The sequence below is a fragment of the Equus quagga genome, chromosome 11, assembly GCF_021613505.1.
Source record: "Equus quagga isolate Etosha38 chromosome 11, UCLA_HA_Equagga_1.0, whole genome shotgun sequence".
Lineage (NCBI taxonomy): Eukaryota > Metazoa > Chordata > Mammalia > Perissodactyla > Equidae > Equus > Equus quagga.
Window position 1 is genome coordinate 57,298,571 of NC_060277.1, and position 14,627 is coordinate 57,313,197.

Here is a 14,627-nt window from a genome sequence, read left to right on the forward strand (position 1 = left end):
TCAAGCCATGCTGAGGTTGCATCCCACATGCCACAAGTAGAAGGACCCACAACTAAAAATACACAACTATGTACCGGGGGGCTTTGGGAAAAAAAGGAAAAATAAAATCTTAAAAAAAAAGCTTCTGCATAGCAAAGGAAACCATCAACAAAATGAAAAGAAAATCCACCAACTGGGAGAAAATATTTGCAAATTATCTGACAAGGGGTTAATTTCCAAAACATATAAAGAACTCATACGACCGAACAACAAAAAAAACTCAGTCAAAAAACGGGCAGAGGCAAGAAATAAAACCACACATCTATGGACAGCTTATCTTTGACAAAGGAGCTGAGGGCATACAATGGAGAAAAGAAAGTCTTTTCAACAAGTGGTGCTGGGAAAACTGGAAAGCCACTTGTAAAAGAATGAAAATTGACCATTCTTTTTCACCATTCACCAAAATAAACTCAAAATGGATCAAAGACCTAAAGGTGAGACCTGAAACCATAAGGCTTCTAGAAGAAAACGTAGGCAGTACACTCTTTGACATCAGTATTAAAAGGATCTTTTTGGACACCATGCCTTCTCAGAGAAGGGAAACAATAGAAAGAATAAACAAATGGGACTTCATCAGACTAAAGAGCTTCTTTAAGGCAAATGAAAACAGGATTGAAACAAAAAAACAACCCACTAACTGGGAAAAAATATTTGCAAGTCATATATCTGACAAAGGCTTAATATCCTTAATATATAAAGAACTCTCACAACTCAACAACAAAAAATCAAGCAACCCAATCAAAAAATGGGCTGGAGACATGAACAGACATTTCTCCAAAGAAGATACACGGATGGCCAATAGGCACATGAAAAGATGCTCATCATCGCTGATCATCAGGGAAATGCAAATCAAAACTACACTAAGATATCACCTTATACCCATTAGAATGACAAAAATATCTAAAACTAATAGTAACAAATGTTGGAGAGGTTGTGGAGAAAAAGGAACCCTCATACACTGCTGGTGGGAATGCAAACTGGTGCAGCCACTATGGAAAACAGTATGGAGATTCCTCAAAAAATTAAAAATAGAACTACCATACAATCCAGCCATCCCACTACTGGGTATTTATCCAAAGAGCTTGAAGTCAGCAATCCCAAAAGTCCTATGCACCCCAATGTTCATTGCAGCATTATTTACAATAGCCAAGACATGGAAGCAACCTAAGTGCCCATCAACAGATGAATGGATAAAGAAGATGTGGTACATATATACAATGGAATACTACTCAGCTGTAAAACAGAACAAAATCGTCCCATTTGCAATAACATGGATGGACCTTGAAGGAATTATGTTAAGTGAAATAAGCCAGCTAGAGAAGGATAATCTGTGTATGACTCCACTCATATGAGGAATTTAAAAATGTGGACTAAGAACAGTTTAGTGGCTACCAGGGGAAAGGTGGGGTGGGGGGTGGGGACAAAGGGTGAAGTGGTGCACCTACAACACGAATGACAAACATTAATGTACAACTGAAATTTCACAATATTGTAACCTATCATTAACTCAATTGAAAAAAAAAAACAGGCAGAGGATACGAATAGACATTTTTCCAAAGAAAATACACAGATGGCCAACAGGCACATGAAAAGATGTTCAATAATCTAATTATTAGTGAAATTCAAATCAAAACTACAATCAGATGTCACCTCACACCCATCAGAATGGCTATAATTAACAAGACAAGAAATAACAAGTGTTAGAGAGGGTGTGGAGAAAAGGGAATCCCCATACACTTCTGGCGGGAATGCAAAACTGGTATAGCCACTATGGAAAACAGTATGGAGATTTCTTAAAAAATTAAAAATAGAAATATTATATGACCCAGCCATCCCACTGCTGGGTATTTATCCAAAGAACATGAAATCAACAATTCAAAGAGATTTAGGCACCCCTATGTTCCTTGCAGCATTATTCACAATATCCAAGACATGCTAGCAACCCAAGTGCCCATCATAAAGATGTGGTATATATACACAATAGAATACTACCCAGCCATAAAAAAAGACAAAATCATGCCATTTGTGACAACACGGATGGACCCTGAGGGTATTACGTTAAGTGAAATAAGTCAGAGAAACACAAATACCATATGAATTTTCACTCACATGTGGAAGATAAACAAACACATAGATATGGCGAACAGATCAGTGGTTACCAAAGGAGGAGGGGCAGGAGGAGGGAAAAAGGCATAAAGGGGCACACAAGTATGGTGACAGATAAAAATTAGACTATTGGTGGTGAACACAACGCACTATATAAGAAAGTGAAATATAGTAATGTACACCTGAAATTTACACAATGTTATAAGCCAATATGATCTCATTTAAAAAAAAGTTGGAAACAATCTTTCGAAAAGAGACTTGGCAAAATAAATCACGGTACATCTGTGCAATCACTAAATATCATACTTTAAAATATTTCAGCATATGGGGAAATGCTCATGATATAAAACAGAAAAAAGCAGCTTACAAAGCTATTCAAGGTTATAATTTTATTGCAAGAGTATTACACCCATGCATAGAAAAAAGGTGGTTCTTGGTAGGAGGTAAGATTCCAGGTGATTTATTTCTTCCTTATAATCTTTTACATTTCTAAATTGTCTAAAATGAACATGCATTACTTCTAAAGTTAGCAAGAACAATACATGTTATTAAAAGAAAGAAAAAAAGACATTTACTTAGCTTTGCGAGAAGCCTGCAGATGCCAAACAAGCCTGACTAGTTCCGGCCCTCAAGGAGCTCATTCCCCAGCTGAGAAAATGACTGAAACATGACACGCTCAAGGACAGCTGAGTGTAGAAACCCTGCAGTGGCTGGGGTATGACAGGAGGGTGATGGTAAAGTTTCGGGAACAGATGGAAACTGATCTGGTCTTGGAAGGATAGACAGGATTCTTCTAGTTAACAAGGATCGAGAAGGCCAAGCAGTTCCATGTGGGTGTGGGGGCTGAGGAGGTACAGGAAACGTGAACTGCCTAGTTCGTGTGTGGAGGGATCATCGAAGCAGCAGAGGGAGCTGACAGAGTGCGGAAATGGGGCTGGATAGAGAACAGAGCCCACCATGGGGGTCTTTCATGAAAGCCAGGCAGAAGATGGTGAAACAGGAGAATTTTAACACTGACATCTCTTTTCCAAAACGGAAGGGATATCTTAAAATCACTTAGTTCCTAAAATAAGAGCCCACAGAGGAAATTCAAATCCTACTACTGAACCCTCACCTCCCTCCGGGTTCCAGCAAGCAGCACAGGCAGGGAAACCAACCTGTAGGTTGCTGGTGTATTTGGTGGGGTGGATAGGAGGGTGAGCTTGGTCAGATTTGTTCCCGTTGCGTGGGGTAGGGCCACCCCGCTCTAAAATGCTCTGGGCAAAGGCCCCCCAGCGTGGATCCGGGGTCTGCTGCTCCACCAGCGCCGTCAGGTTTAGGTCTCTGGGGAAAATGTTTGTTTCAGTTCGTGGATAGCTGATGTACCTAAAACAAAGGCAAACAAATGGAATGAGAAATTGCTACAACTGGTCTATAAACAAACGAATGAGATTGAAAACACCTGGTGACAGCTGCATTAACCAATCCAATCCAGCCAACTCAATGGAAGGTAACGCAGGTTACCTACATTGATTAAAGTTCTGAGATGTGATGCCCTAAAGTGCTGGGGAGCAGTAGGCTCTCTTGCTAGGACACTCAAAGAAGCCAAAGGATCAATGAGAGAGGCAGCACAGTGTAGGGCAAGCTCACTACAGCTCAGCTCTGCCAGCAGCTGCTGGCCTGAGGCACATCCTTGGCCCTCTCTAGCGCCAGTCTGACAGAGCAACCCCACGATGTGCCCCACGGCACCGACAGGTGCAACACTGTGTGCTTCTACAACTTTTCTTAAAGGATAATGTGGACCCTACATGTAATCTCAAATTTTCTATTAGCCCCTTAAACATTATTGAGATCACGTACATTTTTTCCCCCTAAAACCCAGTATATATTTTATACTTAGAGCATATCCCATTTTGGATAAGCCAAATTTCAAGTGCTCAATAATCACCTGTGGCAAGCAGCTGCCACATCGGCCAGTGTGGACCACACTGTCACTGGACGGCCCCAGGGTGCTCATGACCCCTGAGGCAGGATCATTTACAACAGGCAAACAACTCCTGAAGGTGCTGCTCGCCACCTGCCAGGGCCCCAAGGGAGGTGCTGAGCAGTAAGAGTGGGATCTGAATTTACTATATAGTAAATAGTATATAATATATAGTAATATAATAGTATATAGTAAATAGTATTAATCGTTTTAGGAAATAAATGATTTGAAATGTCTTTTCCATATCAGAAAAGAGAAGGCAATGTCAAAATTCTACTTCAGAGCTTAGCCATCGAGACAGCCTGTGTTTCCCTACAAGCTCTATTTCTAAAATATTTCACCCTGATAAAGATGCATCAAATTCTATTCCCAAAAGTAGAATACTTACCCTTGAGTGTACAGCTTTTCGGCAATTCTCATGGTTTCTTTAGCATTTATTCTCAACTTTCGAGAAGCCAGCTTTTCAAGCTCCTGTTAAAGTATCAACAGGAACGTTAGGGTATAGTACGTGAGTCAGAGGGCACAACACGATCACACAACTCATCTTCACAACTGTCTGACCCCGTCACTCCAACTGCTGTCACACAGAGGGAGAAAGACTGCTGAAGAAAGAGTTCTGGGCCTGCCAGGCAGAGCTATTCCAATTACAATGCTATAACAAATAAGCAAATAACAAAATAAGAAGAGAAGACATCAAGATTATATCAGTGATCCCATAAGGATGACAAGATGACGGGTGATTTATTTTCCTGTTTTTGTTTTCCAAACCCCACTTCAAGTAGTTATATTGCATTTCTTCACTTAAAAAAAAAAAGCATTAAGAGGCCAAGGAGGCCCATGTTTTGGGGTTTCTGCTTTTTCCAAGCATTTTCCTCTGCGGCCCTGTGAAGGGTGATGGTTCCTGCCACTGGGCCACTGTCTGAGGCAGAACCCTGGTCCCAACAACAGGAAGTCAGAGCTCCTCAGGGGCTGGCCCAGTCCCTCTAGAACATACCACAGTGTCCAAAGCTTGAGGCCTCCACTTGCTCTTTGCCTTAGACCTGACCTCCACCACGGTCGCCCTGGGATCCTAGAAAGCCAGGAAAAGCAGAGACCACTTTAACCTGCTGATGCATCTTCCCCAATTTTCCTATAACAAGCCCTACTCAGCATTCCGATCACACTCATTGCCAGCAGAGGCCCCTGCTCCAGCCCGTGAGAGTGCGCCACATAATGCTGGTTTATACTACACAGTGTGATGGACGCCATCACCACCTTCCTGCTCAAACCAACACTTTGAGGGGCAATTTCACAAGGCCTAAGATGCCTCCTCCAGAGCCTACGAAATACAACAGCCTATGCATCTCCTAAGTATAGTTCCTATCTACACATGCATCGTGTTACTATTTTTTTTTTTAATTCTGATAATATAGAGTTAGAAATAGGAGAAATTACATAACACAAGCTGGAGAACTCTAATCTTAAGATCAACTTCATAATTTTGAGAGACTGAAAATGGACAAAAAACTCAGTTTAAGTGATTTGTTAATGAGGATATTTGTATACAAAAATCTAAATTTGTCACTCCAGATAGACTGAGGACTAGGTGCTCTTGACAACAAGCTCAAAGTATCCCCTCTGCCATATCCCCTCTGTCTTCCTACATCATATCCTAGTAAAGTAGAAAAAGGGCAGGTATTTTTAATTGAACAGACAAATGTGCAGTGTCACAGACACACCAGGTGGTTGTATGATCTTCAAGGTCAAAGAGTGGAGTACTGGATAGAGAGGGTGACTCCTGGGAGGCAGCATGGTCTGCAGGAGCTCAAGAGTCAGACACACTGGCATCCAGTTTGTGCTCTGCCCCTTACTAGCTCCACTATGCTGTGCCCAAGTTACTTAACTTTCTGTAGCGTCCTCATCTGTAAAATGGGGAGAGCATCACCACCCTCACAAGCGCCCTTAAATAAACTAACATGTAGCATACAGTGTGTCTGGCACGTACCAGGTGCTCAGCAGTTCTGACTCCTCCTTAGCAAATCAATAAACCTGCCAGTGGGCTACAGCCAAGAGGCATACTGACTCACCAAACCCAGAGAGCTGAGTTTTATTTAGGTATCTCTGGGTGCAGCCTCTGGGTTAAAACAGGATATTATGTGCTGACTGACAAGAAGCAACATCACAATACGGACAGTCAGTCTAAGGGTTGCAACTTGGTGACTGACTGGCCTCTGACTTGAGCTGGTCGTGGTCCTTTGCATATGCTGCTCTATTGACACAAGCTTCCCTCAGGTCCTCTTGTGGCTGTCTCCTGCTAATCACCCTGGCCCTCATTTGAATGTCACCACTGAGATGCCTTTCATGATCGCCAACCTGGAATAGCCCCCTCCCTGCCCCAGGCCATTCTCTACTCCTTTACCCTACTTTTACTTCCAAGCATGTGTTGCTGTGTGAAGTTGACTTGTTCACCTGTTTGTCACTTTCACCTCTCTAGATTTGATGACCTGATGAATGGAAGAGGGAGTTGGACCAGATGCTGTCCAAATTCCTTCCAGCTCCAGAGGTCTATGATCCAGACTGGTCTAGCTGATCCTTATTCACCTCTGGTGATGGTATAATTGGGAAGGGATTTCAGCTATACAGTTCGTAAAATTTCTGATTTTACCTAAAAGTTCTACAGATCCTTTCCTTCCATGTTTTTTTAGTGCTCTTTTCACGGGATCCTAGTCTCACTGGTCCCCACAAAGTGATGGCTTGAGATGCAAACTGACAGCTACAGTTCATTGGGAAAATGGGACAAGATCCCCTCTGCCAACAGACATGGGGTGGCTTTGGAAAGTGCAGAATGGTTTTCCTGGATCATTAAGATTTCAAAATATTTCTTACCTCCATACACAGCTGATAGAGGACAAGACAGGCTGTGTGGTTAAAGAGACGATGCCTTTTCCAGCCGAATTCTACAATTCCATCTTTGTGGTCATGAGTTACTGTAACAGGGAAAGACAAACAGGAAGGCCATGACTCAGAGAAGCCATATGCTATAACAGATAGGAAAAGGTGTATTACAGTGACAGTCAAAGGAGTATGATATAGAGAAGATCAGTAAACTTTACCTAGATTCTGAATATCATTAATGGGGTAGGGTGAAGGGCAGCAAGACTAAAACATCACACATTTAATTAGTGCCATTTGCCACTGATGCTCCATGGTGCCCCTGGTTATTCCTAGGCCCTTAGGTTCCATACCATAAACAACTCCCCCAGATTTACCTTTAATTTTGTGGAATATTTCTGGGACAAAAGCCTGAATGGCTTTGAACCTCTCCACCACGAACCCCAGTGTTGGGAACTGGCAGCTGCCATAACTGATCAGCTGCTCTGCCAACACCTCGGGGAAAATCTTCTGAAGCCTCAGGGTCTGGAACCTAGTGAAGGCAGCTCCTGGAAAGTAAGAATGGAAAGAACGAACGAATGAGAAAATGATGGGCTGCAAGGTCAAAGCTAGGTGCACATATTTACACACAAACCTCACGTTTGGTTCTACAACCCAACACCCAATAGCCCATGTGGGGCTCCCATGTGGGTCATCAGACGAGTTGGTCCAGCTCCTCACCAATCCTCAGGTCCAACTCCTGCCTCACGTCCACAGCATCGCTCACTCTCTGATCGGGCTCGGTCAGGTTTTCACAGGCTGTCCTGACAGCTCGGGGGGTGATCTCGGAGAAACGAGCTCTCAACACCTGCAGACTGGGCTTCACTGCGGAACAGAGTCACCGAGGTCAGAGTCAAATCACACCAGGCTCATCATGAAGGGCCTGCTTTCCTTAAACCACCCGAACGGAGGCTGAATCAGTTCAAGAAGCTGTGAGGCATCCGATTTCCGTGATTAGGTGAAATTAACGGTATGCCGTGTAAGAGGGAAACTTCAGTATAACTGCTACACTGAGTGTTGTCAGAAATAATGGTGGAGCAAATCTGAGCTGTTAACTAAAGCTCTCCGGTAAGCCTTTTGCCACTTTAACCTCACTTGCTCTCTTAGACCTTTAGGGAAAAGAAGAATGTTGTTCATTAAAAGGTCCTCTGGGGGGAATTTCGTGTCCTGTTACGGAAATAACACAGGACACAGATACTGCTCCTGACTGTCGATGTATTTAAACCCCAGGAGTCACACAGCTTCAGACACGAAGACAGTCAGGGAGCAGCAACCCCAGCCTGCGAAGCCTGAGAACGGCCTTCCTCCACAGCACCTAAAATCACTAACCCTTCAGAGCCATTTCCATTCACTTCAACAACTGTTTATTACTACTCAGGCACTATACAAAGAATATAGGAGATAAACAAATAGAGTATTCTTCAAACATTCGATAAACATAGAATTATTCTTCATACTTTACATATGGTGTATACATTGTTTTGTAAATATTCTACATACAATTGTAAACAACAGAATATAAAGTTCTTGCTCTCAAGGAGCTGGCAATCTACTTGGACCTAACACATAACAAGCCCTGAACTACAGGGTCTATACCACTTGTAAAGTCATTTAGTCCTCATGCAGCCCTAAGAACTGTGTCAGACCAGTCTGACTTTCCAGATGAGGAAGTGGAGATTCCCAAGGGTTCAGTGACTTGCTCCAGGATACCCAGCCAGTGAGACTCATAGATGGATCCAGGAGGGAGAGGACAGGGGGAGGAGCTCAGCCACAGCCACTCGCACAGATATACAGGAGAACCATCTATTTACAAGGTCCCAAAGTATAGAGACTCAGAAGTGGCATCACTTACCAGCCTTGCATACGTGGATAATCTCAAACCCAATATTTTCACCTTCTCTATCACAGTCGGTCCAGATCACCAGGGCCTGACACTGCCGAGTCTCTCGTTCCAGAGTTTTCTGAAGTTCCCAGTGGGGAAAGAGCAGTGAGAACAGAGCACTTACTTTACACCTCTACACTAAACAGATCTGACTGAACACTTAACGATGTTCTTGAGTGTGCCAACTCGGTGAGAAAAAGAGACCAGAGGAAACTGTTCTTACCAGTTCTAAGGATGGGAGGTCCTCGGACAATTCTCCAGCTTAGAGTCACAGACTTATTAAGGAGTTTATGGAACACAGGGTTTAATACAACTATACAGCATGAAGAAACCTGAAATGCAGCTCTAACACACACTTCTAACTATAGTGGTCCTGATTATGTCCTGCTTAAAACAAGTTAACCTCGGCCGGCCCAGTGGTGCAGCGGTTAAGTGCGCATGTTCCGCTTCAGTGGCCTGGGTTTTGTTGGTTTGGATCATGACTTGCCAAGCAGACATGGCACCACTTGGCAAGCCATGCTGTTGTAGGCGTCCCACATATAAAGTAGAGGAAGATGGGCACGGATGTGAGCTCAGGGCCAGTCTTCCTCAGCAAAAAGAGGAGGATTGGCAGCAGATGTTAGCTCAGAGCTAATCTTCCTCAAAACAACAACAACAAAAACAAGTTAACCTCTAATTTTCACCCCAAGAAGGGTTCCCAGTTAGCATTGAACCAACTTCAGGTGCCCTGATTCTTGAGCACTCACAACTTACTGTCAAATGACCATTTATAGCTTGTAGTCTCTTCATTCCAAGTAGTGGTGGGGTGGGAGCCAGAATTAATTTCTTTTTTTTCTTTTGAGGAAGCTCAGCCCTCAGCTAACATCTGCCAATCCTCCTCTTTTTGCTGAGGAAGACTGGCCCTGAGCTAACATCCGTGCCCATCTTCCTCTACTTTATATGTGGGATACCTGCCACAGCATGGCTTGACGAGTTGTGCCATGTCTGCACCTGGGATGCGAACCAGCGAATCCCGGGCCACCAAAGCTGAATGTGCGCACTTAACCACTGTGCCACTGGGCCGGCCCCTAGAATTAATAATTTAACAATACTTATTCCTAGTGTTTACTTAAACAACTACCCTTCATAAAAAGGCTTACTTCAGCTCCCTGGCCACTTAGTTTAAACGGCCTCATTTATACAATGGGTGGGAATAATTTTTTAAATCATGGTACTTAGTTTGGTGGAAATCTCTCTTTCTAAATTCTAATGCATTCAGACTACAGAAATCACTCAGTTCCATTATTTTGGGTTGTTCAACTCCAGTGCCATATATCTTCCACAAGATCCTACCTTGATGTCTACAAAATTCTCTGGGCAGTACTTTTCAATTTCTGCTTCAAAGAGGACAAGGGGATTGCAGCTCTGCCTACAAAAGAAATAAAAACACAAAACAATCCTACCTCAGCACATGATGGAAAGTCCTCCATTTTAATAAGAAAAAATTGCTCCAGTGCACTCATGGATAGATGCCCAACAAAAAAGTCTCACATTAGATGCCAGGATTAAAAGCAAGGCTATGACCCTCTGTACACTGTCCACTTCCCACGACAATTAACAGGAGCTGCGAAGAACTTCTGGAATCCTTTCATACACATCTGCAGCAAGAGGATACACGTAATCCAATGGCTGCATGAAAAAGCTCTGGTTATTTGGGGGAGAACACACCTAAGAGTGACTGTTTATTCTAAACATACAGTAAAAAGTCACAACGAATCAGTTAATCCCAGGTCATTGCAACGGTCTCTACGATTTGTGTCCTCTCCCAAAATTCACATGTTGGAATCTAACCCCAAAGTGATGGTATCAGATGGTGGGGCCTCTGGGAGGTGATTAGGTCCTGAGGGTAGAGCCTCATGAAAGAGATTAGTGCACTTATAAAAGGGACCCCACAGAGCTCCCTAGAGCCGTCCACCATGTGAGGACACAAGGAGAGGTCAGCAGTCTGCAACCTAGAAGGCAGGCCTCACTTGACCATGCCGGCACTCTGGCCTCACACTGCCAGCCTCCATAACTGGGAGAAATAAATTTCCGCTGTTTATAAGCCACTCAGTCTATGGCATTTTGTTACAACAGCTCAAATGGACTCAGTCAGTCATCTTAGTACAGCCACGCGCCACATAATGATGTTTTTGGTTAACGATGGACCGCATATACAATAGTGGTCCCATATAACAAGTACCATATAGCCTAGGTGTGTAGTAGGCTATACCATGTAGGCTTGTACAAGTATACTCTATGATGTTCGCACAATGACAAAATCGCCAAACGATGCATTTCTCAGAATGTATCCCCATCATTAAATGACGTAAAACTGTATTACGTTTAAGTTACACAGTAAGATCAACATGCCTTAAAATTCCTGTGGTATTTCAAACCTTACTGTAATAATCAAAAAGTTCTTCCCCCAGGAATTGTACTGACCATTTGCGAAACTGCATCTGGAAATCATGAGCCAGCAAGTGTCCAGAAACTGAAGTCATTATCATGGTAACATTCTGGATGATAACAAAATTCGAGTTAGTCTTTTAGAAATTACATTTTGCCAAGTCATTCAAATAATAGAGGAACTTCTATTAAAGAAAAAAAAAGTGGCTGCTGGGTAGACAGGGAACGAAGAGGCAGAGCACAGAGGATTTTCAGAGCAGTGAAAACACCTTGTCTGATACAATGATGGACATATGTCATTATACTTTTGTCCAAACGCACAGAACATACACCACCAAGAGTGAACCCTAACGTAAACAAATCTCTTGGTAATTATGATGTGTCAATGAAGGTTCATCAATCACAACAAATGTACCTCTCTGATGAATGATGTTATTAATGCGGAAGACTATATATGTGTAGGGGCAGGGGGTATGTGGGAAATCTCTATACTTTCCTCTCAATTTTACTTTGAATCTAAAATTTCTCTAAAAAAATAAAGTGTACAAAACAAAAAACAGGTGACTGGGAAGAAACAAATACAAATATAGTTCTTCAAAGCCAAAAGCCATAGTAACACAATTACCATTCTAATTCTAGTACCATGATGCCTTCTGTAGCATTTAAAATTTCCTCAAACTACTGTATATTAGCTTCTTTCTTGTTATAAAGAGCTGAGATGGGACTATATTTTATTAAAAAGAGACTTCCTTATAAATTATAAAATGATCACCTGTCATCAGGGATCTTCAGGTTACAACAATAGTTATTCTTAAGACAGTGACATATTCTACAACGGCCAGGCTAATTCTTCTTGATAACTAACTTTAAAACACAAACAATTTAGGGAGGATTTACAGCTGCTCTTTTTAGCCATAACTAAAACCCCAAGGAATGTACACTAAAATGGCACATAGATCTGAAAGCACACTTCAGCTGTATGACAGAAATATTGCAGCACCTACCTGGCCATACAGATGATAATCAAATTCATAGATCTTGTTGAATTTAGAAAGTCCTTCCCTCTAGAAAACAAAATGAAAATTAAAAACTTATATAAATTACATTAAAAAAATGACTCCATAGCATAAAGATCAAGCAAAACCCTGATAAGTGAGAATATTAAAAATGCAACAGTATTTCCCATAGATAAAAACTAGACTAAATTACTAAGACCATTTACTAAGTGGTCCCTCAAAACACAGTTACAAGCATATACTTGATAGAGTCCATGCAGTTTTTATGCTGGAAGGTAACCTTGAGATCAGCTATTATAAGAACTTTTTATACATGAGAACGGACTTGTCCAAGGTCACATGACAAATTAATGGCAGATAAAGTACTAGGATATAAATCTGTTGACAATTTTCTCCTTCCTCCCCACACATTTCTACTACTTCCTGGTCATACAATCACACCAATAAACTGGTGACCATGGGCAAGTTATTCGCCTTTCTGAACTTCTTTCAAGAACCTTTATTCTTGAACAAAGTTATCTATAAGGTTTCTCTGGCTCTGAAATCCAGTATCACTATGAGCCCCAGTCAGGACTGGAATGCAGTGTACAAAGCTCTTCTTCAGCTGCCCTTGTGGATGAACATTCTACACAGGTGTTAAAAGCAGGTATGCACGTGAGTTTCACACCAACACTGCCCAGAAGACAAGAGAAAGGCAAAATGGGAACGGGGAAACGTTCAAGGACCAAGAAGAATCAGTGTCGAGAGGATTCTCCCTCAGCCTCAAAAAGGCAATCTTTCTGTGTGGAGGAGGTTCTCTTTGAGGCATAACGGCAAATTTAAAGAGGGAATCTGTTAGAGTATCTGATACTTAAGAGTTCATTGGTTTAATGTTGTCAAGAAAAGAAACTGCCCTCTACAAACTCCAATCGCTAGTTAAGCTCTTTCAGGAACAGAGACTAGAAATTGCCTAATCAATGGTTTCTACTTCTTCTTAAGAAAGCATCGAAGCTTTCCCAAACAAAATCTTCTACAGAGCCTCATATATAACAAGGTTGATGCACCCTGACTGCAACAAAGCCGAGTCCTGCTAACTCAGCCTCTCCCTAGTCCAGACTCAAGTGGCTCCCTAGGTGCACATTCATGGTCCCTTGGGTCTCTTGGGAACACAGTCTGAAATCTACTGTTCTAATCCTCTCCAGGCAAATGACTTGTCTAGAACATGTGTAGGACCCCATGTCCAGGGCTCTCCCAGGCAGCCTCCTCTACCCATGGACAGTCTTGAGGATGTACTCGCCTCCCTGTAATTCCCACGTGAGGATAGTACACAATCACGTGCACTTCCCACTCTTGGGGAAGGTGTTTGGGAAATGGGCTGCTTCCAAAATACAGTGGAGTTTTGGAGCCTAGAGAAAGAAAAACACCTGGTAGAAGACCAACAACATAGCTTCTGTGATCTCTCTTACCTCTTGTGCAGTGCTATCCACTCTATTAAAAAAAAAAAAGAGTCCAAGTCCCATCTTCTCTAAGCACGCTCAAGGAACTGATCAGAATGATGCCGCTAAATTGACAGTAGGATTCTTTTGTAAGGTTTATCTTTCTAAATATAAACACAAAATCTTAAAAAAATTGTACACACAAAGAAAAGTCCTCAGAGATCTTTTAGTTATCAACAATGGTTACTGTGGGCGGCGGGGATGGTTTATTTGACATACATCTGTATTCTCTGAACTGTGTGCAATAATTACCACTGTTAAAAAAGAAACAGAAAACATTCTCTCTCTTGTTGTGTTTTGGTGAATTTCTTTCAAAGATACATATATATTTGTTTAAAAGTCCTTTCCATCATGTCAAATAATCTATCACAAGGAAATACAATTTATTTTACCATTCTGTTTTCATTACTAGTTCCTGTTATTGCAATTCTTTGCTATTATAAAGCTGCAATGGCTACCATTTGATTCCGAGTTTTGTGTGCCTGCCCGTCTTAGCTCCTCTATCAGAATTTAACTCCTCTATCAGAATTTAAGGTAAGGATAACGTCATTTGATGTGATTTTCATCTGTTTGAGAGATAAATAAAAGAATAGGACCTGTCAGTGTTCTTAGGGAGGTGACACTCCCTGGGAGAGAGACGGACCAACAGCTAGAAAACCCGATGAAGGAGGATTGCTATCATCAAGGGAGACAAAAATGCATCTGGAAACAGAGAAGGAAATGGATGGACAGGATGTTTAGGAAAGACTTCATAAAAGAGGTTACATTTAGGTTGTCTTTTATTCTTTCTTTCAAAAGATGAAGAGTTC

The 14,627-nt window shown here is 42.0% G+C and overlaps 1 protein-coding gene across 3 annotated transcripts in view; it reads right to left on the reverse strand.

The window, feature by feature from the left end:
- The window catches only part of TOP3A (DNA topoisomerase III alpha), a 36,337-nt gene that overhangs the window by 13,171 nt on the left and 8,539 nt on the right, over positions 1-14,627 (reverse strand). For 2 of the 3 annotated variants that reach the window (XR_006890536.1, XM_046674979.1), the window contains exons 2-11: positions 12,332-12,391; positions 11,364-11,437; positions 10,233-10,308; positions 8,871-8,979; positions 7,700-7,843; positions 7,357-7,527; positions 6,974-7,074; positions 5,103-5,177; positions 4,497-4,579; positions 3,303-3,510 (exon numbers count right to left, since the gene is read on the reverse strand). Coding sequence is in view for 2 of the 3 variants with exons in the window: in XM_046674979.1 (XP_046530935.1) it covers positions 3,303-3,510; positions 4,497-4,579; positions 5,103-5,177; positions 6,974-7,074; positions 7,357-7,527; positions 7,700-7,843; positions 8,871-8,979; positions 10,233-10,308; positions 11,364-11,437; positions 12,332-12,391 (1,101 nt within the window). In the remaining variant the exon portion in view is untranslated. Of the gene's footprint in view, positions 1-3,302; positions 3,511-4,496; positions 4,580-5,102; positions 5,178-6,973; positions 7,075-7,356; positions 7,528-7,699; positions 7,844-8,870; positions 8,980-10,232; positions 10,309-10,430; positions 10,538-11,363; positions 11,438-12,331; positions 12,392-14,627 lie in introns of those variants that run through there. The other variant, XM_046674980.1, reaches the window with a different exon arrangement.